This window comes from Urocitellus parryii, chromosome 1 (assembly GCF_045843805.1).
Source record: "Urocitellus parryii isolate mUroPar1 chromosome 1, mUroPar1.hap1, whole genome shotgun sequence".
Classification (NCBI taxonomy): Eukaryota; Metazoa; Chordata; class Mammalia; order Rodentia; family Sciuridae; genus Urocitellus; species Urocitellus parryii.
The window spans coordinates 157,550,050-157,577,257 of NC_135531.1; the positions used below are offsets into that span (position 1 = coordinate 157,550,050).

Below are 27,208 nucleotides of genomic sequence, written 5' to 3' on the forward strand. Positions count from 1 at the left end.
AGTTTATCTTAAAATAATCTATGAAAAAGAAGAATGAGGAATATAGATAACATGAGATTGGCTCATGGATTTACCATTGTTGAAGTCAGACAATGAGTACATGGAATCCATCAAACTACTTCTATATTTTCATGTTAAAATGAGGGCTTTTTTTTTAAAAAAAAGTATATATTTTTTAGTTGTTGATGGACATTTATTTTATTTACTTACATACATGCAGTGCTGGGAATCAAACCTAGGGCCTCACACGTGTTAGGCAAGCTGAGCTTCAACTCCAGCCCCGATGAAGGCATTGTTTTTAGAGGTATATTCAGAAATATTTTCAGATGAAAATGCATGAGGTCTAAACTTCATTTCAAAATTTTGACTTTGGAGTCAGGATGATGTAAATGAAATGAGATTGTCTATGAGTCGACAGTTACTAGAGCCGTGAGATGATACATGTGGGTTCATTTTTTTTAAATATATTTTTTTAGTTGTAGATGGACACAATCCCTTTATTTTACTTATTTATTTTTATGTGGTGCTGAGGATGGAACCCAGGGCCTCATACATGTGAGGCAAGCGCTCTGCCACTGAGCCATAATCCCAGTCCCATGTGGGTTCATCTTACTGATCTTTCTACTATTGTTAAGTACATTTAAAAGTTTTCCACAATACAGTTCTTTAATGTGATCTATAATTCATTCCCTAAGATTTTACTTGGTAATAATAAGAATCTTTGCAAATGAAGACAAGAGGAGATGGCTGCAGAAGTATTGGTAGCTGATGTTTATCCTCCTGAGAAACCACCAACCTCAGAACTGGATGAAAGAAATATGGTGGATGAGCCAGTTTAAGGAATTCTTCCAGAAAAGAAGGAGTGGCATTTGACTGGGCCTAGAAAAGTGATCACTAAGTCTGTCAAGAAGACTGGAGCAGGAAGGGGGTTTAAGTAGACAGCAGACAGGGGCGAAAGGGACAGAATATTTGACAGGAATGGGGTATAGAAGAGTCCAGGAAATCAGCAATGGACACTGGTGGTTGGCTTTGAATATCATGCCAAAGATGAGCTTTCCAATAAGCCAGAGTTGAAAGCTGATGGTCCATGGCTGATATAAAGTCTCTGGCCTGTCTGTGTAATATGTGTGTTTCAATTAAGTCAACATTAACAGAAAAAGAAAATGTAGGAGACTTTACTTAACATCTGCATTTCTTTAAAAAAAAAATATAGAAGATCTAGACGCACTAGGAACACAGGGCCTGCATCCCCCACCGCCTGCAAGCAGGCCTTTCATACAGACCACACCTTCACTAAGTTCATTCATCCTGTGTCACAAGTGGCACAGGAACAGCAGCAGGGCTATTTGTCACCACAGTTTAGCTGGAGTTTTTTTTTTTTTTTTTTTTTTCTCATAATGAGGAATATGCAACTCCTTTGGCCTCTATGGAAAGTGAGAAAGTGAAAGGTGGTCATGGGGTCTGAGTGTCTCAGCGAACCCTTGAGAGGGCACATTCCTCTGTGGTAGGAAGACAGCTCTACAGCCATCTGCCCAAGGTGCAGAGTGCAGCCACAGGGACAAAGGCCATCTAGGGTGCCAAAGTAAGAACGAGGACAGTTACACCCCCATGAGAGCACACCATGCCCTTCCTCCTGCCTTCCAGATGTTTCAAAACTTCCTTCCAAAGACCCTCTGTCTCTCTTAGGAGGAGGGCACTGGTCAAGTTCATTTTGTGGTGGTGTTCACAGCCAGAGGTTAGTTAGGATACAAGGAAGACCCCAGAGCTCCAGACCACCAGGCCAGGCACCGGCCAGGAAGGGGCGGCTGAGAATTCCCCAAGACTGCTGGAGGGTGAGCTGGGGTGCTCCCTCCCACGCCCCCACCTGCCACATACTGAATGCACCTGCCTGGCATGCGTCCTGCCCTGACCTCCGCGCAGTTCAAGGAGGTAGGTGGAGGAGGGAGGACTGCGTGCCTGAGGAGCCACCCGGAAGCCGCAGATCTGGAGGTGCGAATTCCTGCGCCCCCGGAACCTCCGGAAACCCTTCCTCAGGCAGCGGCTCTCCGTGATTGAGAGGATACCTTCACAGCATGCCGCCCACGGGCTCTGGGGTCAGCCCAGTCTTGGATTTCACTGAAGTTAGTGACAAAAGCAGAAAGAGGCTGGCATTTAGGGCTCCAAGCTTGGGAGCGACACTCAGCAGATTGCTGTTCAGAACCTGCCCAGTTCCTGCGCCTCAAACTTCCAGCTGGAGTCTCAATCGCTCGCCTTTGGCTCATTATTGAGGAAATGGCGCCCCCTGCTGGTACTCCCGACTGCAGCCGAACCTGCCTGGCAGTCTGTTCGCAGGGCTGTGCCTAGGACAGACCAGGTCTATTCACATGTCAGAAAGAAGTCCAGCCAGACCACGAGCTTTCCTTTCGTTTCTTCTTTTGCAAATTAACTGGTGCTGAGAAGTTGAGAACATTATCTGACAGGTCATTTTTATCAATAATAATAATTACTTATTATCAAACATGTAGTATGTGCCAGGCAGTGAGCTAAATGCCTAATTTATTCAAATCTCTCTGATTTATTCAATCTCTGAAGATTCTTATGCCCATTTTATGGATTAAGAAACTGAAAACACTGATCAATTGCTGTGATTGTCATCTGATAACTTGAGCATTACTTATTTATTGAGCTCAACTGTGCTGGGTGCTGTGGTATCTCCTGTTGTGGAGATGCATGGATTTCCTTAATAAATAAAATCACAACATAGCAAGAAGGGGACCAAGCTCTAGTCTGTGCTGCTCTGCCAGGTATTTATATTTGACCTGCTCATCACATCCTCCAATGGTCCTGTGAGGGAGGGTGATATATCCATTTAGCAGGCGAGAAAAACAGGTTCAGAGTGGTCCACTTAACTTGCCTAGGGTCTTCCAGCAGGTTGGCGGAGCTTGGATTGAAACTCAATTCTCCCTGGGGGCAATGCCATACTTTCTAAGAGGCTCTACTAAGTGAAAAGCTATTTACAAAAAAGGAAAGAAAGAAATTTATTTAGACCTCAGAGACAATCAAAATGACAGAACGAGCAACTCTGCCTAGGGGCAGCCAGGTAATTCACTAAAATAGGTGCCCATCTTTGAGTTCTACCATTAACTTCCCCAGTCATCCAATGGGCCCACAACATGTTTACTGAGGACCTACTATGAGCTAGGCCTTTTACTGGAAGCCAGGGAGATGGTGATGGCCAAGCTAGTGCGATGAAGCTTAACCTCAGGGAGCTCATAGGTGGGGGAAGGGACCTAGCAGGGTGGTGGAACTCCCAGCAACGCCTCTGATTGGGATCAAGTTCAGGGAATAGAGAGGGCATGTAGAGCACCTAGTGAGATGGTGTGTTTGGGAGGCCTGTCTGGGATGTCACACCTGAGCTGCCTAAGAAGGCCAGGAGCACAGAGGGCCACTTGGAGAGAGGACAGAAGAGTGGCCCAGCTGGGAGAAGGTTCAGGTCAAGGAGCAGGTGGGAGCAGGATTCTGTGTAAAGGACCTGCAGAGAGGAAGATGAGGTAGTGGAGCAAATGGGGGGCTTGAAACTTCAGGTGTGGAGCTGGCTGTGGAGGCCAGGAGCTCTGCTTCGCCTCTCCTCCCTCACACACCAGGCCCTCCATGAAGTGCAGTCTGCCCTCCATATCCACGGGCTTCACATCCATGGATTCAACCAACAAGGAGTTGAACACATTACGGGGGGAATGTGCCTGCACTGAATACCTGCAGGCATTTTTCTTGTCATTATTCCCTAAATGATGTGGACCAACCGCTATTTGCACAGCCTTCACTTCCTGCTAAGTATCACAGGCCACGAGCGGAATTAGAGGGTACAGGAGGACGTGCATAGTTATGTGCAAATGTTGCTCCATTTTGTAAAACGGACTTGAGCATCAGGATTTGGTGTCCACAGGGCTCCTAGAACCGATTCCCTCTGCATACCAAGGGATGACTGTACAATAAAAAATAAATTAGCAGAAAAACAAAATGAAGAAAGCAAGACATGAAAACATGGCACAAATTTGCTATACCCAGACTCAACAGATAAGAAACCACTCACACTGCTGTTACCATACTGTCGCAGTCTGGCTGGGCACAAATCACGAGCCACTGAAGCAGGAACAAATTTTATTTTTTCTACTGCAAGAAAAACCCTCACACACGCTCCTGGGGAATCCTCCCGAAAAGCCACGAGGCTCCTGCAGGAGCCCCCAGCCGGAAATATCTCCCCGGGAAATCCCTGTGAGAACTAAAAATAGCGCTAGAACTCAAAAGTAGCGGCAGAGGCGGATATTAACGCCTTGCCTGTCAATCAATACTGTTGGCAAAATGCCAGGGGCCATACAGACTCGGCTGTGGCTCTCAGCACCATACTCCTCTCATCAGGGAGAGTTTGCTCACAGGTACTTACCAAGGACCCATTTTGAGAAGACTGCTTTGGAGCCCCAGTGAGCCACAGCATCTGTGTCAGAAAGGGTAAGAGTCATTCAGCCAGGGGCCAAGGAGAAAACACCAGGTGGAGGGCATCGTGGGCAGATACAGAGCTGCAGAAGCTGGCTGGTGTGTTTGGGGACTGGCAGATCACTGGCAAGGTCAGAGGTGGGGCATGCAGACAGGCTGCAGTCCTGGGAGGCTGTTAGCTCTGATAACGACTTGAGCCATAAGAACTACCCTGAGTAGGTCTTAAGTCTCAAAAGCACATGCCAGGATCGCGGCTTCCTTCTGAGTTTTGCAAACCCAGCCAAGCTCTGCCCCACCAGCATCCACTGCTGTTTTGCCCATTGGATTTTTAACCTCAGCACACCTCTTTCCCAGCCAAAGAGAGGAAGGAACGGAAAGCACTGGCCTTCATGAGATCAATACAACTGACCCTTGAACAACAGAGTTTGAATTGTCCAGGCCCACTTAGGCATGGGTTTTTTTTGTTTGTTTGTTTTGTTTTGTTGAAATTTGTGATCATTTGACAAAACTCGGGTGGTCAAGAAATTAACACTGCATAGCCTAGAAATATCAAAAACAGTTAAGGAAAAGCTACAGTTAGGTATGTCATAAATGCATAAATTAGATCCATAACAGTCTAGGTTATAATCACTACCATAAGACATACACAAATCTATTATAGACAGTTAAAATTTAACAAAACTTTCACAAACACTTACAGACCACCCACGGCACCATTCACAGCTGAGAGAAATGTAAGCAAACATAAAGATGCAGCACTACATCATCATGGCAGGAAGTTGACTGTGGTACACAGACCGAAATGCTGTGATCATTTCGTAGCCACCTCCTGTTGCTATGGCACTGAGCTCAAGTGTGCTGAATAGCCTCTTAAACACCGTGGGATGCCAATCATCTCTGCACGAGCAGTTCATCTCCCCGGTAAATTGTGTGTTGCAGTAAAAAGTGATCTCTCGCGTTCTCCATTATTTTTAACCACGTATTCTGCATACACAAAATACAAGTTGACCGACTGTTATGTCATCCGTAAGGCTTCCAGTCAACAGCAGGTTACTAGGAGTTAAGTTTGGGGGAGTCTAAAGCTGTGTTTGGAACTTAGACTGTGCTCAACCCCTGCATTGTTCAGGGGTCAACTCTACTGAAGTCAAAGGTGGCTGTCCACACCTTCGTTATCGAGCTCGGCAATACAGGAGCTGAAGAACTTGAACCGGGAGGCGTGCCCTTGACTGGATAGTAATCTTTGGACCCCATCACTGGGCTTTCAGAATTACTCATTTTATCATCCCAAGTATAATAGAGGCTCCTCGAGGGTAAAATTAAACCCCAAGTATAACAAAAGTAGTTTTCATTTCCAAGCCCTGGACCCAAATGTCTGTCAAGCTTTGTTCATGAATGAAGAAATGGGCTCACCCAATTTACATGAGGAAGCCAACGGCAGCTACGGGGTTCCACTTGGGCCACCTGCGCCCTGAGGCTGCTGCTGCCCACACCAGCCTCGTGCACGGCTGGGGAACTGGGTGAGCTCATGGAGGGACAAAGTGCAGCTGGAGGGTACACATTCAACATCACTAAACATTTCCACAGCCAGAAAAGCAATGACCAGCAAGCCTCTTGCAGTTTTTATTGAAGTGGAAATAAAAATCTAAATGACTTAAAAAAAAAAAAAAGATCTGTAAGCTAAGTGGCTAAGGAAACTAAAACTAGATCATTTTTAAAGGATCCAGCAGATGTGGTAGATGGAAAGTCTGATCCAGCTTTGCCATCACTGGTCACCGCCACTCATGGAGCACGTATTCAGTGCCTTCTCTGCACCATCGAAGTCTAATCTTTACAACCCCAGAAAGTAGGTTTGCATATTCCCATTTTGCAGATGGAAAAGCTGAGGATCAGGAAAGTTAAATGAATTGCCTTGCATCTGGAACTAGTAAGAGGAAAATTTAGAAATGGAGCCCAAGTTTGTTGGGACTCAGAGCCTGAATGCTCAAGGTCATTGTAGTCTCCCAAGCCAATGGCAGATAATGCTGTGGCCAGGGAAGCAGAGGTGACAGGGTCCTTGGAAGGCAGCCTAGGATGTCTCTGTGATTCCTGATGTTGGGAGAGCCAGTTCCTGATGTGTCTAAAATGTTGCAATTCTTCTTTAGGCACCAAGTAAATGGAGAACCCCCTCCCACAGCTCCTCTTGAGTAGCCTATGATAAATTATCTGGTTGGACATGGGTGAGTTTATCTAGCAAAGGAATGTTCTACCTGATTCCTTAAAAAGTGCTCATCAGGGCAGGGAACCCCCACTGGAGGCTGGGTGGGCCTCCCTCCTAGCGCCCTGTAATGTGCAGCCCACAGATGGAGTTGATACAAATCACTGGCTGAGATGAAGGTGACCTTGGTAAGGTCACTGGGGTTCTGATGATCGGCCATACCCAGGGGGAGATCTGAAAACCAGCCTCAGCTCTCGCCCTGAAGAAAGCGTCCTGGAAGGGCTGTTCCCCTGATGCAGCCACCAACAATTCACTCAGCTGCATCGGTCACTCCTTCGGCCTTCTGTGCACAGTCACAGTGGCACTGTGGAAATGCCCCCCACACACTTAGCAGGAACACTTGAAAATAAATGAGTCAAGTCCTTGTCCTTTTAAAACGCACACTTGGGAGGCAGAGAGACAGTAAGGAAGCTAATCCATAGTCAACGAGGTGACTCCTGACAGTGGTTAGCATGGGGGAGGACACAAATGGGGTGATGAGTCAGAGGTCAACCATGGGGGACTCACCTGGCCTCAATCTGGGTGATCTCCCCAGCAGACAGTTTGCCATGGTGAGGGCAAACCTGGAAAAAGGAGAAAGTTATGGGGGTGTGCCCCTGGGGCTAAAAACAGGGGGGCTCTGTTTCTACCCTGAGGCCTAAAGGGGCAAGGGAAGAGCAGTTTCCAGAACCTGCAATAAGAGGTCACTGAAGAGTCCCTTCTTGACAGGAGCAGTGACCTTCGGAAGAGACACAGCCAACCAGAGAGACCCAGCAGGGAAGAAGCAGGATAACAGTCAGGACTCTCTCCTGGGCCCACCCTGGGAGGCTTCGCTTGCAGGAGGAATTTCTCTGGATGTGAGTCTTGAGGAAGCCAGGGTAGAAGATCAAGATGGCCCGCTGACAGCCAGGCTCAAGACCATGGTCCTCCCACAGTGACACACACTCTTCAAGGACAGGGGCTTAACAGTCCCCCCTGGGACCTGACCCGAGCGAAAGGGAATATGTGCAAACCAGGCCAACTTGGAACAGGTGAACTCCAGCTCCCTTCCCTGCTGGAGGGAAGTATTCCTTAGACCTTGACATGACCTTGGGCATCAATATTGGCAAGCCTCAGTTTTGTTTCCCCAAAGAGGGCCTTAGGCTTAATGACCTCCAGGTCCCAGATAATGCTGTGCAGAGGAGGAGGCACAGGCTCTGGGTCAGGCAGCTGTTGACTTCAACCTTTTGTACCACAACAGCCAGCTGACCTTGTACATGGGCCGTGGCTGGGTCTCAGCTTCCCTCTCAACAGGGATGACAATACCTATGGCTCTTCCACTTTCTAGCCAGGGAGCTTGGGTAAGTCACTTACACTCTGTAAGCCTCTAATCCCTTTTCTGTAAAACAAGGTGAAAAATGCTACATTCCCCCTTAGGGTTGTTTTTGCCAGAATCTAATGAAATAATATATATTAATCACTTAAATTACAAAGAGCTTTCCAGAATGTTCTATGAGATTTTTCTGAGTACTTTCAGTTCAATGAAGTTAACTGGGGTTGTTACATATACTGTTGCCAAAATTTTCTCTATATGGGAATTGTACCCATAAGTTCCTAACATGCCCTTGCTCAGGGTGACAAGCATCCAAGATGGCAGGTGGGTGTGCCATAGAGCACACCAGAAGAAAAGAGCACAACCCTCAGCATCTCATTTTAGGGCCTTCACTGCTTTTTTAGCCCCCTGGCATGACTTGGTATGAAGCACTAGAAATTCAGGTGACCGAGGAGGGAGCTGCTAATTTAAATGAATAGCTTTGGCAAAAAGAGCCCCCTGAAGAGCTCAGAAGGAGATAATGGCTGCCCTGTTTGGAGGCTGGAGTCTGGAGTTGTTTACTGCCTCCAGGGCCAAGCATTGCTATAGCAACAAATGACTTGGCAACAGCTTTGAACAGACTGCTTCTTTGAAAGAGTTTACATAATAGGGATTACTCAGGTTCTTTCTGAAAGGGATAACATAAGGACTTTTTTATCCCCTCTTCTCAAACATAAGGACATTTGAAAGAATAATCCTTTTTCAAAACCTGTACAATAGAGGGGGAAGGACTAGAAGGCTTTGCACTCAAATGTTAGCAGTTAAGTTTCCTAAGTAGAGATTACAGGGTTTTTTTGTTTTGTTTTGTTTGTGGGTTTTTTTGGACACTATTCTGAGTCTTCGATGATGCACATTTGGTTTTTGTTGTTTTGTTTTTTTCTTTTTATTTAAACTAGTGTTCCCATTCACTTCTAAATAACATTAATGTATTTTTTAATTTTATTTTTTAGTTATAGTTGGCCACAATACCTTTATTTTATTTATATATTTTTATGTGGTGCTGAGGATCGAACCCAGGGCCTCACACATGCTAGACGAATGCTCTACCACTGAGCCACAAACCCAGCCCAACATCAATGTATTTTATTCATCCTTCTTTCCCATTTTACTAACCCAAAATATATTTGTGAAATTAAAATTAAATATTTAGATTTCTTTATTAAATTTATTTTTAATCTAGTAATGAAAATGTAAAAAGATATACATTATAGGGGTAACGTGATATTTTGGTACATATATATCTTTAATGTTTAAGCAAATTAAACATACCTATCTCCTCAACCATGTATCATTTCTTTATGTTAAAAGGTTTCAGTTTTGTACTAGAAATAAATTTACATTAAAAGCAATAAATAGATTATGATAAGGCATAAGACTAGAAATTCAGAAATGATATTTGGGGCCCAAGTGAGGGTTAGACCTGGCCTTGATGGAGAAGGGTACATACGGGTTTCACAGCACCAGGGTCTTCTGGCTTTTGCTGGCTTGACTAAGAAAAGCAGCTTGAAGGTTAATGTATGACACATGGCCAGGTTACATCTTGCTGAGGGGACACTTGGATCCTGTTGTCCTTGGAATGCAAAAAAGGGGCCCAACCAATGCCCACTCCCCTCTTTCACCACCTCCTCATTCAGCAGTACATGCAGTGATTGTCCTAAGGAAATCAAATCCATGTTTCGTTGTGGAAAGTAGAAACTGATTAATAGGGGAAAAATGTTGAGTTGTTAACAGTGTGGTGTGAGGATTTACCCAGGATCTCATGGCCTTGGAGGAAAAGGAGATTGAAGAGACAGCTAGCATGAAGTGTGGATGTTGACTTTGATATTATAGATGTGCCGGTCAGCTCTCCTTCACTGTGACAAAATACTTGAGAGAAACAACTTAAAAGGAGGAAAGGCTTATTTTGGATCATGGTTTCAGATGTTTCATTCCATGGTTGCCTGGCCATGTTGCTTTGGGCCTGTGGCAGGACATTACCTCATGGCAGGAGCATATTCTATTTTGTGGTAGAAGAGGCTATTCACTTCATGGCAGCCAGGAAGCAGAGATAGTGAAATTAAGAGCTGGGATCTCAATATGCCCTTCAAGGTCAAGAGCTGGGGTCTCAATATGCCCTTCAAGGTCAAGTCCCAATGACTTAACTTCCTCCCACTGGGCCCCACCTGCAAAAGGTCCCACCACCTCCTTAGAGCACCAAGCCATAAGAGTGAATTTGGTGATTCGTGAAAACCTAAATATTTTTCTCTAAAATGCTTTTTCCAGTAAATAATAAAATTGTTTCAAATTTTTGAAAATAAGATGGTAATATTTCCATGTGCACTTATTAATCTACTTCTGTATACTAGGCATTCATTTGAAGGAATTCATAGTTGTGCAATAAAAATGTAAGCAACTATACCCTGCTACATTTACAAACAATGCAGTAGTCAAACACCAGTCTTGGGATCGGACTTGCTTCTGAATCCAGTTATGCAAATAATCAATTGTGTGACCTTCAGTCGGTTGCTCAAGCTTAGAAAGTCGAAAGTGCAGCTGGAGTTTGCACCCTTGCTTTTGTGACCCTGGAGCCCTGAGATCCTTCAATCAAATGGGCGTGGACTGGAAGGATTTGTGGCTTTCCCTGGAGTCCCCAGATTCCTCTGATCTCTTCAGACAGCTGCAGTTCTTGCTCCAGCTGCTGTTCTGTCTGGGTAGTATTCTGCCCACAGGCCCCTGTGCCTGAGTGTCCAGGCTTTGGGACACTGTTTGCTTATGCTTTCCCACCTGTCTCCATTTTTAATTTTGTCAGAGCCATGAATTAAGCAGGAAACAGATCTGATTTATTAATTCCATTCCTGCTCCATGATTGTGCCCAGAGGCTTGTAGACACACACTGTAAATCACGAAGAGTAATAATAATAATAATAATAAAGGGCTTTCTGTTGAAAGCTGCCTTGGGGACATCTGTCAACTTGTCGGGACCCCCAAAGAGCCAACTTCTTCTTTTGCCATTCCAGAATCAACCACAGGAAGAGGCATCAGTAAGTGATAGGAACTTTAGGGCTGAGTGGAGAACAGTCCCTAGACCATCGGCTTTCTGGACTAGCCTGCAACTTCTCCTTCTTTTCTACAAAGAAGGGACTCACACATTAACATGTCGAGTTCTTGGCACAGAAGATCAAATGCAATCCTCGCAACAGCATTGCTGGGTAAATACCAAATTATCCTCATTTTATACACGAGGGCACTGAAGAATTAGGATGAGTACCTGTAACATATACAGTTTATACATCGTAGAGGTAGTGTTTAAATGCAAAGCCCCACTCATCCAAAGCCAGTGTTCTTTCAACCCCACTAGGCTGCTAGAAACTTCTGGTTCCTTCTTGAATGTCCTTTTGAGCATCCCAGACTGAGTCCCAAAGTGTGGTCTTGGTGCAGGAGAGCATCAGGCCAGTGAGAATGCTCTTAAATATGCTTTGTCCTCACTCCGAGCCAAGCACTGAACTAAAGGCAGTCGCCCCTTTATCTGTACTTCCCCTTCTGTGGTTGTTGTGTTCTGTGGGACATTCTGAAATGTTCCCCAAAACTCAGGTGTTGAAGGCTTGGTCTCCACGGCAGCAGAGTTCAGAGGTGGGGCTGTGGGAAGAGACTGGATCAGGAGGGCTCTGACCTCATTAATGAACTAAGTCCAACCCATTGATGGACCCATGATTTACCAGTCTGTTGGGAGGAGGTGGAGCCTGGGTAGCCTTAGGTCCTGGGGGCCTGCCCTAGAGTATTTCTTCTCTCTTGTCCCCTCTTCTCTGCCTCTCTGCCTCATGGTGACTGCTTTCCTCGCCTCGTGCTCCCCACCATGATGTTCTGCTTCACCACAGGCCCAGAAACAACAGAGCCAAGGGATCATGGAACGAAATCTCTGAAATCATGAGGCTAGATAAAACGTTTCTCCTTGTAAGTGGCTCATCTCAGGTATTTTGTCACAGTGACAGAGAGCTGACGAACACAGTGTGTGACCTGTGGTCAACCGTGATCACAATATTAAGTAAAAATTTCCAGAATAAACAATTTAAGTTTTAAATACCTTTTATTACTACATATAATTATAAATATTCTATTTTGTTATTGTCGCTGTTAATCTCTTAGTATACTCAATTAAACTTTATCATAGGTCTGTATGTATGTAGGAAAAATCACAATATACATAGGGTTTACCGTCTCATTTCCATCCCCTCTGCCACCATTTTGAAGAAGGCACGGTCATCTTTCGTTTGGGCTACTGCGATACGTGCTACCCTGGACGCCTCGTCTCTATTCTTCCCCCTTCTCACTATGTTCTTCCTCCTGAAGTCACGGTCATCTTTTCAAACCACAAATAGGTCCCTATTGCCTACCAGCGTTCCATGAGAACTCTCATGGTGGTTTCTGTCAGGTACCAGGACAGAGGTCACATCCTTGACACCTTAGATGACCCCGGGCCCATCTGCTCTTGGCCTCTCCTTGCCTGGGCCAGCCTTGCTCCTCTGCTCCAGTGAGGCTGCTTCTGCTCAGCGCCCTGTAGGGTGCAGTTCCCTCCACCTGAAATGCTCTCTCCTCCTCATCAGTGCCCAGAAGTCTCTTCCTCAGGAAGGCCTTTTGTAAAAGCCACCCTGGCCATGTCACATCCCCTCATGACATGCCTCCCTCCTATGCAGTGTCTAATTAAACTGTCTCTTAACATTCATAGCCACATGCCTCATAAGGATGCCTAGCGACATCCTAGCTGTCTTTGATCACTCTGTGATGCCCAAATCACAAAGACTTGCCTAAAGACCCATTTCTAAGAATGTCCCCCACTGTTCAGCGCTTTATGGTGGTCTTTGTGGTCTTTGAATTTGGTTTGTCTCCGTCAGTCCACAGGCCCTGTATTAAAAAGAGACCAGTGGGTTTAGATTTACCACCCTGCACCTAAAACTCGGCACAGTGTCTGACACACAAGAGATACTTGAGAAAGATCCACTGCATGAATAAATCCATGTGCACAGTCAGTTTCCAGAAGCAGGAGTCCTTTTTCCTTGCCTAGGCTCTTAGAGTTGAAAGTTCAAAACATTGGCCTTTGTTTGGTGGGATTCTACTGAAACCGATGGTTTGTCAAAATCTCCCAGCAGTGAGCACTATTTTTCCCTCTGCAAGATGGTCAGCAGAGGGCCCCCCAGGAGCAATTATTGAGGTCCAGTCAGTGAAAGCAGAAGTCAGCTGGGAGACAGCAGATCCTGTTCCCAAATCTGTGGACCCTTGAGCAGCTCAGAGACATCCAGCAGGCCCTATAGTGCAGTGGCACTCTAGCCCAACACCCAGAAACCATTTGGTCTATTCTCCAAAACAGAACTCGGAGGGCAGAAGGGCAGAGCCCTCTGAAGATTATTTGAATACAAACCCACAGCTTGCTTCTGCAATTGTCAGTTGCACGCTAAGCAACTTGTAATCAAGACCTCACACTGCTTGGTAGAGTCGTGCCCGAGTGTCGGGGGAGACTCACTTTCTGTGGGGGCCACTTTCCGCTTGCCAGTCAGTAGTTTTATTTCCATTTTAATTTCCAGAGCATCTGCCCCCCAGCCACAGCCGGTGGTTTGGAATTCATGACTCTGTTGTGTGTTTACGCACTACGCTTGCTTGTAATTGACAAATTTAAATTCTGGTCATATTTCATTTATTACCCAGACCCAGGGAAAAAATCCTAGGCGAAAACCTAATTATAGGGAAAGTGCCACAAGGTAATTGCTGTGAAAGAACTCCTGCCGTGGCAGGGCTGAATATTTCATCCACCCATAAAATGATTATGCTGACAAGATTCTGAAAAATAATAAAATCTGTTTAATAAAAAAGAAGCAAAATATCAGTGTTTTTACACACAAAGTATTAAAACATCCTTCATTTTGGACAGATCCTAAGTCATTTGATTTTTATTCAAATCATGACCCACAGCCCTGATAGTTCTTTAATCCAAGACTGGAGTACTGCAATCCTTCCACACGAGGCTGTTTGGAAGCTTTGGGGCCTGGCGTGGGCTTTCAGAATCCACTTGTTATTGCTCTAGTGGATCTTTGGAAGATGCTCCAGGATCAGAAAACAGACAGGATGAAGGGCGGGGGGCAGTGCCCTTAGGTTGGACTGCTGTGTCTAGATTGCTACAGCACATCCACTCTCTCCCCAGCTGCCTTGCAACTGCCCCTCCTTTAGAGGGCTCAGGAAGCATGGAAATGTGGCTTCTGTTACCAAAGCTTTGCTGAGAGTCCTGCAAGGTGGTGTCAGGGGGCAATGCACATCTTGGCTTCTCAGACCATCCAAGACACTATACCAGTGCTCCATCTATTCATTCAGCTACTGAACAGAGACATTTTGAGCACATACTCTGTGCCAGGAATTGTGCTAGGTACAGGGTAGATGAGGGAGAATAAGATAATCCATTCCCTCCCTTAATTAGAAGTACATCATAGTAAAAGAGACAAGTGAGAGAAAACAAAAACATAAACAACAATATAACCAATTAAATCAAGTAGCATACGGAAACAAAGAACTCATCTTAGAGAATGTGCCCAGAAAACATGAAAAGAAGCCCCTTGGGAGGCTCAAAAGGAAACAATTGCAGAACCACTGTTGGCATGGACCAGGGTTGAAAAGAGGGGGAGGAAGGGGACTGGCACCATGCAGACCAGGGCAAGAGGGCAGTGTTTGTTCCAGGTTCTAGAAGGAACAATGGGAGCAACTGAAGGAAAGACATGATCCAATGTACACGTTCAAAAGCTTGCCCTGTTGTAGTGTGTAGAGAGAATCGTAGGAGACAAGAATCTCAGTGAGAAGCCAGTAAGGATGCACTTGCAAGCAGCTCAGGTGGCGGGGCCGATGTCCTGGACCAGAGGCATGGCATCAGAGGTAGTAAAGTTCTGAGTACAAAATGCACATCTAAAATAGATATATTTTAAAAACCAAACCACTTCTCAGTCTCTAGCTCTTGGCTCTCCATTATGATGGCAAACAAAACTAGAGACCAAAGAAATAAAATAAAACAAAGGCCAGAAGAAATAAGACCTAAGTTAAAATGAGGCTGGTGCACCCATCTCCTCCCTCCCTCACCTGAGAGAGCAGACAAGACGGTGTGAGTTGTTTCCGGCTGGGCCAGAGGAGGCCTTGCACCCCATACACTTTCCTTTCTCATTAAGTGGACCTTATTTAGATCTAAAATTATGTAAGTAGACTTTTTTTTTTTTAAAGAGAGAGAGAGAGAGCGAGAGAGAGAGAGAGAGAGAATTTTAATATTTATTTTTTAGTATTTGGCGGACACAACATCTTTGTCTGTATGTGATGCTGAAGATCGAACCCGAGCCGCACGCATGCCAGGCGAGCACGCTACTGCTTGAGCCACATTCCCAGCCCCTGTAAGTAGACGTTTTGAATGCACTGAATCCTGGCATCAGAGCCAAGGTGAATTTCCGTGGTGCTCCTGAACTTGTGGCTTATGAATGCCCAGGAAGCTGAAGTCAGTGTTCCGCCAAGCAAGGCACACAGACCACCTGGGGTACAAGAGCAGGTGGTATAAAGGTACAAATCTGGGGAGCCCCACCTTAGGTTTACTAAAGCAGAGTCTTTGAACCTTTCAGAAGCTCCCTGAGTTAACTGACATACAGCATAAAGCTCAAGAAGGTCTGCTTTAAAGTGATTGATGTACCATGCTGAGATGTGACCTGAAGATAAAATAGATGGGGTTGGGGTGAAAATTGTAGCTGGGCTAAATAAATAAACACAAATAAATAAAAACCCCTTAAACCTTATAATCATAAATGCTAATAATGATTGTTAACATTTTGGTGAAATTCTTCCAAACTTAACCTTCACACACATACATTCCTTTCTTCATAAGAAAAGATGAGTGCACTCTTACATTCTAGTGTAACTGACTTCATAAACACGTCATATATCTTTTCATAAAGAGGCTCATTCTTCATTGCACAGCGGGCTGATGAGGGTGCGGTGTGTGGTGGGGCAGTGCTCAGAGGCAGAGGACCTTGGATCAGGATCTATGCCTTTAATAAACAGAAAATATCATTATGGGATGGATGGCTGACAGAATTAGAAACATGCTTTTATTTGGGGACAGAGACAGGTGTTCTCTGATTGGTGGATCTCTGGAAATAAACACAACTTGTGTCATGAACATGCCTGGCTGAAGGAAGGCATCATCCAAAGCAAAGCACAAAGAGTTTGCAGACAAAAAGACAGGCAGGCAACAGTGACAACACAGTGCCTTGTTGAAACCATCAGCGTCTGTCCATCGCTGTCTCAAACACCCAGAAGGAAGAGGAGAGCCCGTGCTACCTGGTAAGTGCATCCAGGCTCCTATTCTGAACATCACCTTGGAAGCCTCAGCATCTCAGGCTTCCAAACCTTCTGAATCCCAGGGCTCCACACTGTTTGCCTTTCTTCTTTCTTGGCTGAAGTATGCAGGGTTAAGACTTGCCAGATTTAGTAAATAGCAGGATTTCCAGTTTCATTTCTGACTCTGAGTGCCACACAACACTCAGGACAAACGTACTACAACAATTGTTATTTCTCTGAAACTTGAATTTAACTGGGTGTCCTTTTTTTTTTTTTTTTTTCTGGCAACCTTACTTGGTTAGCTTCCTATTTTAGAGGGAAACATTGATACAGAACTGTAATTTCTTAGAAGTAAAAACACCTCAGCTAACCTAGGAGCAAGGTAGGTTTTTGGTAATATCTTTTTGTGTTGCAGAGTGTTTTCTTCTCTCCTGGAGGGAAAGAACATGCTTCTAATATAACATCAGCTACTTGAAGACAAGAGTGGCGGGAAAATCCAACTTTCATTTTAGATCACAAAGGCTGTGATCTGCTTGCTTCTTGCTTCCTTTATGTGGCTGGCCAGGGGAAATCACTGGTTGAATACAGAGGGGTGTCTGTGATCTTTCCAAGGCGGTCCTGCTTCTCCGGTAAGAATCCAAGTATGTGCAGGGGTTGCTACTTCCAAAATTTGTGAAGACTGGATTGTTCAGAAGGGAGTTGGCACTCTGGCAGCAGCAGGCCCTTAGACACCCAGGCCAGGACTTTTAATTGATAATGAGCAGGCAGAGGAGGGAAATGGGAGCCCTGAGATCCAGTGGAAGAAGTGAGATAATTTACTCAATTTGTTTTCCTGGAAACCAGGACTTTGTGTCAATAATTTGTAATAAAGCAAACTGAGGCACAGACTTGGCTCCATAAAATGCTTAATCCCCTGTTTTGATAACTGCCATTCTCTTTAGGGGAGAATTTACCAGCCTTTTAATCTCCTTCATTGTATTAACATTAGAATCAACAACAGCAACACAACCTGTGTTGGGTTCTAGGAAATTGCTGTATTCACAGACTGATAAAGAAGACAGATTTTTTTTAAGGGTCTGAACTATAACAGTCTCAAGCATTAAGTAGTAGATCATGCTTTTAAAGTTTTATCTTATTAGGGAAAAACCAAAAAGACAGATGTATAGTTGTTTAAGGAGGTAAAAATACAACAATAAGTAGTCATCATTCCTCCAAGATAATTTTATGGATGAAATACATTATCATAGGTTTTTTTCCTGAGTTTTTAATCTGTTTTTTCCTCTTATAACACTTAGTTAAAAGAAACACAAAGTTGAAACTTCTTTGTGAATGAACAGCTCAATGAGGTCCTGTTTCAAATGCAGCCATTTGAATCTATTTATAAGAAAAAAATCAGAGCTTTGGGGAGTGTAGAAAAGACTTTAGATCCCATGAAAAGTTCTGTGAGTCTGGTAAGGTAGATCCTAGCCATGGGTTAGGCAGGGCAATTCCTGAAAATTCCTGGTTCATTCTTGAAACAGTTCCATGTGCTTGGGAGCTTGGGACACCAGGTACTGCCTAAGCCAGCTCTGCCATCGCTTGATCTTCAGGGTCCTAGGTCTTAATGCTATGCTCCCTCACTACTGTTTTCATCAACTTCTCTCAAATAGCTTATTTTCTTTTGCTGTTATCTACAGGGTGCTTCCAAAGATACAGAGGGAATCCTGTAGGTCTGGGGAGAAGTTTTCTTTCGTCTGCATCAAAATAAGGATATATCTGGTAAACTTTCTGTTAGGTTAGCCTTATTCTGAAATTGTATTCTTCCTTTTACTTTTCCTTTTGTTTTGATGTTAAATTACCCTTGCTTTTATAAAACAGCAATGCCGGCTGGCTCTTGTCTTATTTGTATTGTTAATGTCCTTAATTCAGCCCAAGGCAGGTGGCACTTTGTTCTACAAGACAACATATCATAGAGGAAATAATGGAAGGACCCAGAATCTCACAAATAGGATGTACAAGGTTCTGTCCTTTCCTGGCCTTGAACCCTTGCGCAGGAACTGAGCTAAGATTAAGTTTCTTTGTCCATAAATTATCAGAAAATTAAAGCTTCTGACATACATATGACACACAGTGGGTATCCAAAGAGTTTCGTTTTGTTGAGCCTTTTTTTTACCTTACTCAGCACTCAGAGTATTACATGAAACACACTCAGCACACATACAGAAACAAAAATCACCAGTGCTTACATTTAAACTACCATGCGAAGCATGCATCAGCACAGAGGCTTGTGTGAAACTGCAGAGTTGGGTAGGGTTGATTCAAGAAGCTGCCTATGGGATTTTGAAAGGAACATACAGCACATTGAGAATTAAGAAGTCTTAGAAGGGGAAGAATTATTGGAGAGTGTATAACCCTAAATTCTAAAAAGCAGGGGACATGTCCCACAAGTAATACAAGGGATATCTACATGTGGCAACATAGGCATTAAACAATGTATACCCAAGCAATGAGAGTTGTTCCTCTTTCAGCTCTTTAAAAATCTTCGATTTTATTCAGATCAATGTCCGTTTTCCTTCACTGCCTTTAACACTTCTCTAACATTAAGACCCTTTAACAAAGATCCGTCATTGATCAGGAGGCAAGTTTATCTAATTAAAATACTGTCTTATTTTCATTCTTTATTTTTCCTCTAACCTTCTGTTAATATTTTATTCCATTTACACTGATGACCTACAGATTTAAAAGTAAACTCAAAATTTCAAAGGAAGTAAATTTTAAATCGAGGTAATAATAGTAACATCAGTAGTAAGAGCTTTTGTCAAGCAGTCATCACCCTGACCATCCCTGGGTGAAATCTGGAAAATACTGGTATAGCCCATGTGTCTCACCCAGCTTTGGGTTATATAATAAATTCTCTATTGTTAAAATGAATAATAACGAACAGGCTACTCTCTGGCTTGTCAGGAAAGCACTGGTTCAAGTGGCTACTGTGCATTACAGAGGAAGCTTAGAGAAGGTGAAGACCTTCCTAGCACCTGAGGCTGGAGAAGACCAAGCTCCTCACCAAGACTAGGACAATAACCAGGACACCACGTAAAACCTGTGGGCCAGCACCAAGGGATGAGTGGGAGTCCCCTTGAAATCCAGCAAAGATGGCTTGAATCCCAGCCTCTCCGCTTGGCAAGACACCACGGTACCTCTCAGCTTACTGTACTCTACTCATCTGTAAAAAATGTATCGGAATAATAATAGCTAATAATTATGGGGCACTTATACAACACCGAGCACTTTGAAGGAATTATCTCAACTCTCAAAATAACAAAGACAGCTGTCATCCCGTAGGATCGGATGAGCGCATTGGGACTCTGGCTACACTGCAGCTAAACAAATGGCGGAATAGGATTCAAAACCAAGCAGTCTGGGCCCAGGGTCTGGCCTCAAAGGAGGACACTTCAGCACCTTCCTCACCCAGGGGTTCACTTGCAGCCTGGCTTCCAGAACCTTCTCCTTAGTGACGAAGCGAAGAGCTGCACTTCCCAGGATGCCTCGGGCTGTAGAGCTGGCCAATCAGGAAGCCCCAGGTGGAGGAGCCGGCCAATCAGGAAGCCGGCCTTGAGTCAGCCCTGCTCAGAGCGCCTCGCAGTCAGAACTTCGGGGACGGTTGGCCAGGTGGGTGCTGAGGGCCAGGCGCTTGAGGGGCAGGCCCGGGTTACTCAGTTAACTAGCCCAGTGGGGTGTCGTCGGAGGGCGAGCACGACCACACTCTCCAGGCTCCTTCTCCAGCCACTAGGCAGGCAGGAGGTCCTTGCGGGGGCTCTTCCTGGGCTCCTCCGGGCTGTTGGGTGGGAAGGGCCTGGGCTGACAGGTGGCCAGGGACCCCCCCCCCAGCTGCGATCCAGGGCGGCTGGGGAACCATCCATTTCCCCTCGGTGCAGCGGCCGTTGGGCAGCAGTTGGGCACTGGGAAGGCCGGGGTGGGCTGCAGCAACGATTGGGTCAACAGGGCGGGGTTTAGGGAAAACCTGCCGTGGTCCTGGCTGCTGCGGACCCTGCCCCTCGGGAAGGGCCAGTGCTTCAGTGGCCTGGGTGCCTTTGGTCTGTGACACGTTGGCTTCCCTGGACCCCGATATGCTGTCCCCAGAGCGGGGTCTCCATTTCTGGCCTCTTGCCTCACCTCCTGGTGAAGCGCAGTTTAACCACCCCCACCCCCACCGCCAGGTGTGTCCAGCTCCCTGGAGAAGGCCAGACTCTTCCTGGCCTTGGTCGCCTGTTGGGTGGGATCTGCCCACCCACTGGGCACTCACACCCAGCGGGCGGAATCCATTCACTTGGGCATTTCGCTACCCAGTTGGTTTTACTCTTGCTTTTAATTTTTAGTTTTTACACTTATTCTTTGCTTTTAGAGTACTTTAGTTCCACCACCCCAGCCCTGCCCACCCTCTTTATTACTTTCTCTTTTTTTAAAATCGTGTTTCCTTTCCCCTCAGTCCTTTATCTTTTGGTTTGGCATGCCTAGCTAAGGTTGTTGACCCTCCCTTTGTAGCACAGAGAGCCTTAAAAGGGGATGCGAAGTGCATTTTACTGATTAATGTCCGAAAAACAAAACTATTTCTGTTACAGTGTCTCTGAAGTGAGTGAAATAGGATAAATTCCTCTGGTTCAAGAAAAGGCAGTTGCAAGGATTGATTTAAAGGTTAGTTTTCATTATTTTGGACAAACAGCCTGACCCTTAACTGCCCAGCTTTCACACTGCGGAGGAATTGTGTGCTAATTGTGTGTTATTTTTCTAGTAATTTTGAGAGACATCTGAGGGCTGAGGTTAGTTTCTATTCAATCACGTGTCTTTATACTTGTATCTGACTGGATTAAGTACATGTAAAATACTTTGTATATAACATGGTAATGTGTTGACTTATACACTTCCATTAACCCAAATTAAAATTGTGCTGCTTAACTCCTAAACCTAAAGTAGCCATTTTGTCATCTGAGTTATAATCAAATCCTATTTTGATTTTACTGTGTACTTAAAAAAAATCATAAGTGGATCATGTCATTCAAGAATAAATTAGAGACATTGACTTTCATAAACAAAATCAGGAAGAGTGTTGTACAATTGCTAAATTGTAAGGTGGTATATAAGTACTGAGGCTTTCTGAAAAGAGGCAATCTTCGTTTCCATTGTAAGGGCCCCATCTTGTGGATATGGTATAATTAAAGAAGAAGAAAAAACCAAAACCTCCATCCCAAGAATTCCAGTAGGAGTTGTTTTCATTTGGAAAAATATTATAAAATAGATTGATGATGTCTTTCTATGTTAGATGAAGCCAGATACTAAGCCTAAAAATAAAGTATCAGTTCTGAAGTAATTTTTTTTTTTTAGAAATGCTAAAAGTTCAAGTATTTTTAAAGTACACATAAATACTTCTGGTTTATATGTCATTTTTCTTCTTTTAAAACAGATGTTTAAGAATAATGTTACTGATCATAAGCAAAAGGTGGAAGCCATGATTAAAGACATTAACACAATCTCTTTGGAGTTGAAGAAGATGAAAGGTAAGAATAAAATCACTAAATTAAAACATTTGCATGTTGTTATAAAGTAAATGGTAGAGCAAATTTGTGTTGGATTTCTCTATTAGGAAATGTTGACAGTACAATCTATACAATCTAGTCTATAAAAATGAATCAGGTTTGAGCATTGACCCAGGAATTAGAAGATCCATATTCTTATCCCTAACACTAACAAGCTTCTCATGTTGTCTGATGTCTAAATTTACCTCTCTTCCTTTCCTTCAGCACACTATTCAGTGATTATGACACATTCTACAAAATTCTGTAACTTTATTGATGAACTCATTTAAGTCCCTAAGGTGCATTCCAAATTAAGAATTTTGATTCTGTGAGTTACGGATTCTTTATTTTAACCATGTTCAGAGAGTGATAGCAGACCTTATAATTCATGTTTAGTCAGTCACCAAACAAAAATATTCCATTATTTTATCTTTGGTATGTGAAATTTCCATGATATACTATTGCTATGGATAATCTATCCTTGAACAGACATTCCGTGTCTTGGGGAACTCCGTATCTCACCAGTCAACCCAACCCGTTTTTGACAGTTCCTCTTTATGGACCAGCTGAATCTGTTCCCTTGTTCCTTTGATCTGTGGGTCTTGTTCTAACCATGAAAACTACATCAAATATGTAGTTATTCTTCTTACCACTCTTGAATATTTGAAGATAGCCTTTATTAGTGGTGAGTCCTCCAGCTTCAAGTAATAAAATACCAACTTAGAGTGACTTCTGCAATAAGGAATGTTTAGATCTAATGGAGGGCATCCCCAGAGTGAATTCAGAGGCTTAAAGATTTCATTAGAGACCAGATTCTTCCCATCTTTTTTCTCTGTCATGTTCACTCTCTTTATCACTCACTGCTCATGGTCATTACCTTCAGAGATGGCCATATACAGACATTATCTCTGCCTGTTTCTATTTAAGCCATTCCCCAGATGCCTGCAGCATATTTCCCTTCTCCTTTAATTGGCCAGATTTGCATCACTTGCGGATTCCTACAGCAGCCAAAGTCAAGGGGAATGGGACTGCCAAGACCAGTTTGGACCAGTCAGAACGCACTGCTGGAGCTGGGGAAAGGAGCATCTCAAATGGAACCAAGTTGTGCCACCAAGAAGAAGAAGGGAGTGGCTGTTAGTTAGGCACCAAATAGTGAGTGCCTGTTCTGCTTTGTCCCCACAAAAAGTGCTCCCTAGGGTAGCATTTTCAAACTTTGGTCTGTGAACCCTTCTGTCTCAAGAGATGTTAATAGATGATATGCAATAAAACAGAATATGTTCTAATGGTCAAAAAGTTGGGGAAGTGCTTTAAACCGTATATTTCACAAATTCACAGTGAATATTAACAGAATGAGAAGTTTGTTACAAAGAAATCTGATTAACTTTTATTATCTCTCAAAATATCAACACTATGTGAAGATTCTTTTCCTAAAATGAAAATCTTCTGAAAACCTTCCTTGAATTCACCATTATCCTCAGGATGAAATCCAAGACTCCTAGAATGGATTGTATAATACATCCTTTTGAGATCTGGCCCTGCCTCCCTTTCTAACCTCACCCTTTTTTCCCTGCATATTTTGTGCTTCAATGATACTGAATTATTAGCATAACCATGCATATGTTTTGTGTCTGTGCCCTAATACATAGGCCTTCTGAAATCCCATTACTACACCTCACCTTCTCCATACTAGGTTAACTGCTCCTTATTTGTTGAGGTCACTTACATTGCTTTTTTTGAACCCATATGTTTTCCTTTTACCCTTCCCTATAACATGTCATACTGTGTTGTAATTGTGTATCTATTTGCTTTTTCTCTCCCTGCCCAACTGGAAGCTCATTAAGAGTATTTCTATCACTTAACACAGTTTCTTGATAGGGGTTCTTGAAAATTTTTATTAAATAAAAAATAATGTTTCTGGATGCTTGAACTCATTTGAAACAATTAGTCTTTCCATTCCTCCAAGATTTGCTTATTTGTGAAATATTCTTTCAAGAAGTAAATAGAGATGATAAATATAAACATGTTCCTGAAAAGTTGTGTGGGTAGGGTAGTCAGGCAGTTAGTATATGAGGACCTAAAGAGCTAGACTAGAAGGGTAAATTTCTGGTAAGGACTAAAAGGATGCTCCATTTATACTCACTTCTTCCCAAAATAATAGTGTCAATGGATAACAGAATTTTACATGATTTAGGTATTCTTCTAAGAGTTCCACATAAGTGAATTCATTTAATTGTAATAACAATGCTATAAGATTGGACAATGACAGATGTGTAAATAGGTTAGTTAATTTTATCAAAAGTCAAGCAACTAAAGAGTAGTAGACCTAATTTTAAAATTTATAAAGAGTCAGAAATCTATATGGTTTAAGAGATGAATAAAAAACAACAAAATAGATACAAAGGGAGGCAAATAAGTCTAAACTCTGACGTCCATGAAATTCTGAACTCTTAAGATGTCTAGCTACAACCAAGAAATAAACTCTCAAGACTCAATACATGGTGACCCCAGAATTGTCCAGAAATGTGGGTGGAGCATAGCTGGATAACTGGGAATACTAGTTAAATGTTAAGAAATCATAAATCCCTGAGGTCTCTTCTGCCCTGTAACTGGGCAGCCATCCCCCTTCTGTGACATTAAAGCCATGGTTAAAACAAGGAATGTCTTCCTGGAGCCACCAGACACAGTTTAGGAAGAGGACTATACTGAAAATAGGATATTAGACAAAGTTTACATGCTAAATTGTTAGACATCCTAAAATGGCCACCAAAACACTTAAAGCCAGATTTATACCCTTCAGATTTTTTTCTTTCAGGAATTTGATCACCTAAGAATAAAGACCTAAAGAAAGTAAAGATTCCCCCAACAAAATAATCCAGAATGGTTATGCGATAATATAAACACTGTGAGATGGAGTTCCAGTTCTTTTTATTTTCATGATCTTAAACATCTGCCAAAAACTGTGGTGTAACAGATATTTGAGGAAGGCATTAAATATGAAAAGCAAAACTTAGAAATCAGTGAGAGAGAAACAATTTTTGAAAGGAGATAAAACTTCAGGAAACTACTGTTAATATCCACAGAGAAGTTGGAGAAGATGCTAAAGCCACTAAAAAGAAATAAGATACTATAAAAATATTTAGGAAGCAAAAGGGAGTGCTTGGAAATTAAAGTATGAAAGTAGAAGTGAAAAACTCTAGAAAGACTGAAAAGTAAAGTGAAGAAATCCCCCTAGGGTATAGAGCAAAACAACAGAGATGGAAAGTTTTAGTGTAAGAATAGTGACAAGATCAGTGAAGGAAGTCCAACAGTTAATAAATACTGTTAGAACATAGACAATAGATAGGAAGAATTCATTGAAAACATAATCTGAGAAATTTTCCCAGAGCCAAAGGATAGGAATTTCTACAATGGAAGAGCCCAGCACAATGGATGAAAATAGATACATACCAAGGCATAGTATTGTGAAACTTCAGAATACTGAGAGAACAAAAAAAGCATTCAAATGTCTGAAAAGATGATAGGGATTGAGAATATCGTAAAAATTCTCAATAGCAACATGGAAGTTAGAAAACAGTGCAGCAATGCCTTTGGAAATCTGCAGAAATAGTTTCCAATTTGAATTTCTATAGGTAGACAACCTGTATAATTGGACATTAGTATATAAAGAGAAATTTTTAGATTATGTACCTCCTCTTGTCCCTGGAAGTTACTGAACCTGTGTCCAAACAAGTAGCAGACCAAAAGAGAAATGCATGGAGATTCTGGAAAAAGAGCCACTCCACAGAAGGGAAGGGGTGGAAAGGGAATCCCTAAGATAGTGGTGAAGGGAGCAATCTAGGCGCACACAATGGCACAGCAGTCCTAGAGAGCAGTTGTCTCAGAGTGCTGCAGTGGAACTGCTAAGGCTTTGAGATATGGTCCTAATACACAATGAAAAAAGTAGAATACAATTATTGTGCTTGGGAGGTAGCTTGCAAGAAACAACATATCCTACTTACAAGACTCAGCTGTAAAAAATACTAATATAATTAAGCATTAAATATTTGAGCTACCAAGAACTGTCCTCTTATTGGGGGAGTAGGGATTGAGTGAAAGAGCTATATCCACAAGGCACAAGCCTCCAAATTAGAAAGAAATGCCAGTTAGAGATATAGGAATAAACTACTTAATCCTCCCTCAGTCCAACCAAAAAAAAAAAAAAAAAAAAAAAAGGAAGGGACATGATACAACAAAAGCGACAAAGTTAAAATGAGAGAAACTATTTCTTGTAACTTGCCTTGTAGACCTGATTCTATGTGCATGTATAACTTAAATATGTTTAAAAATGTAGCCAGGTGCAGTGGCACATACCTGTAATCCCAGGCTGAGGCAGGAGGATTGCAGGTTTAAAACCAACCTCAGCAACAGTGAGATGCTTAACAACTCAGTGTGACCCCGTCTCTAAATTTAAAAACTACAAAATAGGGCTGGGGATGTGGCTCAGTGGTTGAGTGCCCCCAGGTTCAATCCCTGGTACACCCCCCCCCCAAATGTACAAATCAAATTTGTAAAAATATAGTTAACAGTGTAGGAAAATCGCTGACTATTGGGCCTAAAAAGTATTTCCAGTCAAGTTTTACATCATACCTGTGTGTAGTATATAAATCTAAGGCACACCTGAATTGTAGTTTGATCAGTAATCATTTGAAAAAACTAAATTGGGAATAGCTTCTTAGAGTTACTTATGACATGTGTCCTATAATGCCTGCCATGATTTTGTTTTACTCAGAGCTCTCCCAGTTATTGCTTTGTGACCTTACTCTACATTTTAATCACCCTGTGAAGATGGAAGACTTAAAGGAAGCAGAAAGAAGCAACCCCCTGTTTGAAGAGTCTGAATTATCTGATGTATCCCTTACTTCTAACAAATATTCTGTCTGACTTCTTTTTTTTTTTTTTGGTTTATAGTGCGAGAAATTTCTATTTTTATTGTTGAATTAACAAATTTGTGGGGGAATTTAGTTTACTAACATACTTACTATACTAAAAAATAATAGCTGTAAATAAACACTTCATGTTCTTGAAGGTCGCTTCATTATTTGCATGTTTCAGAGTGGCTCAATTGTTTCACCGTGGCAAGAGCGTGACATGGGATATCCACTATGGGCACTGTTATCCTTTTTGTTTTATGTTTGAATTTGGCTCAGGTTGCCAGTTACTAAATTATTAATGGGGATCCATATGAGTTTACATTAATCAGAGCTCTGCTGGTATTGCACACACAAGCAGGGAAACATT

General features: G+C 42.9%; 1 protein-coding gene across 1 annotated transcript; it reads left to right on the plus strand.

Annotated features, from left to right (window-relative positions):
- The first annotated feature begins 21,819 nt into the window (after nt 1-21,819).
- On the plus strand, nt 21,820-26,851 carry C1H5orf58 (chromosome 1 C5orf58 homolog). The gene is made up of 2 exons (XM_026401294.2): nt 21,820-21,913; nt 26,700-26,851. The coding sequence occupies exons 1-2, from the start codon at nt 21,820-21,822 to the stop codon at nt 26,849-26,851; spliced, it is 246 nt and encodes an 81-aa protein (XP_026257079.2).
- The last annotated feature ends 357 nt before the right edge of the window (nt 26,852-27,208 follow it).

Excerpts from the sequence above, each read along its gene's own strand:
- C1H5orf58 (XM_026401294.2), top strand. The coding sequence starts at position 21,820 with ATGTTTAAGAATAATGTTACTGATCATAAGCAAAAGGTGGAAGCCATG. Across the intron at positions 21,914-26,699 it reads GGAGTTGAAGAAGATGAAAG|AGCTCTCCCAGTTATTGCTT; the intron begins GTAAGAATAAAA and ends TGTTTTACTCAG.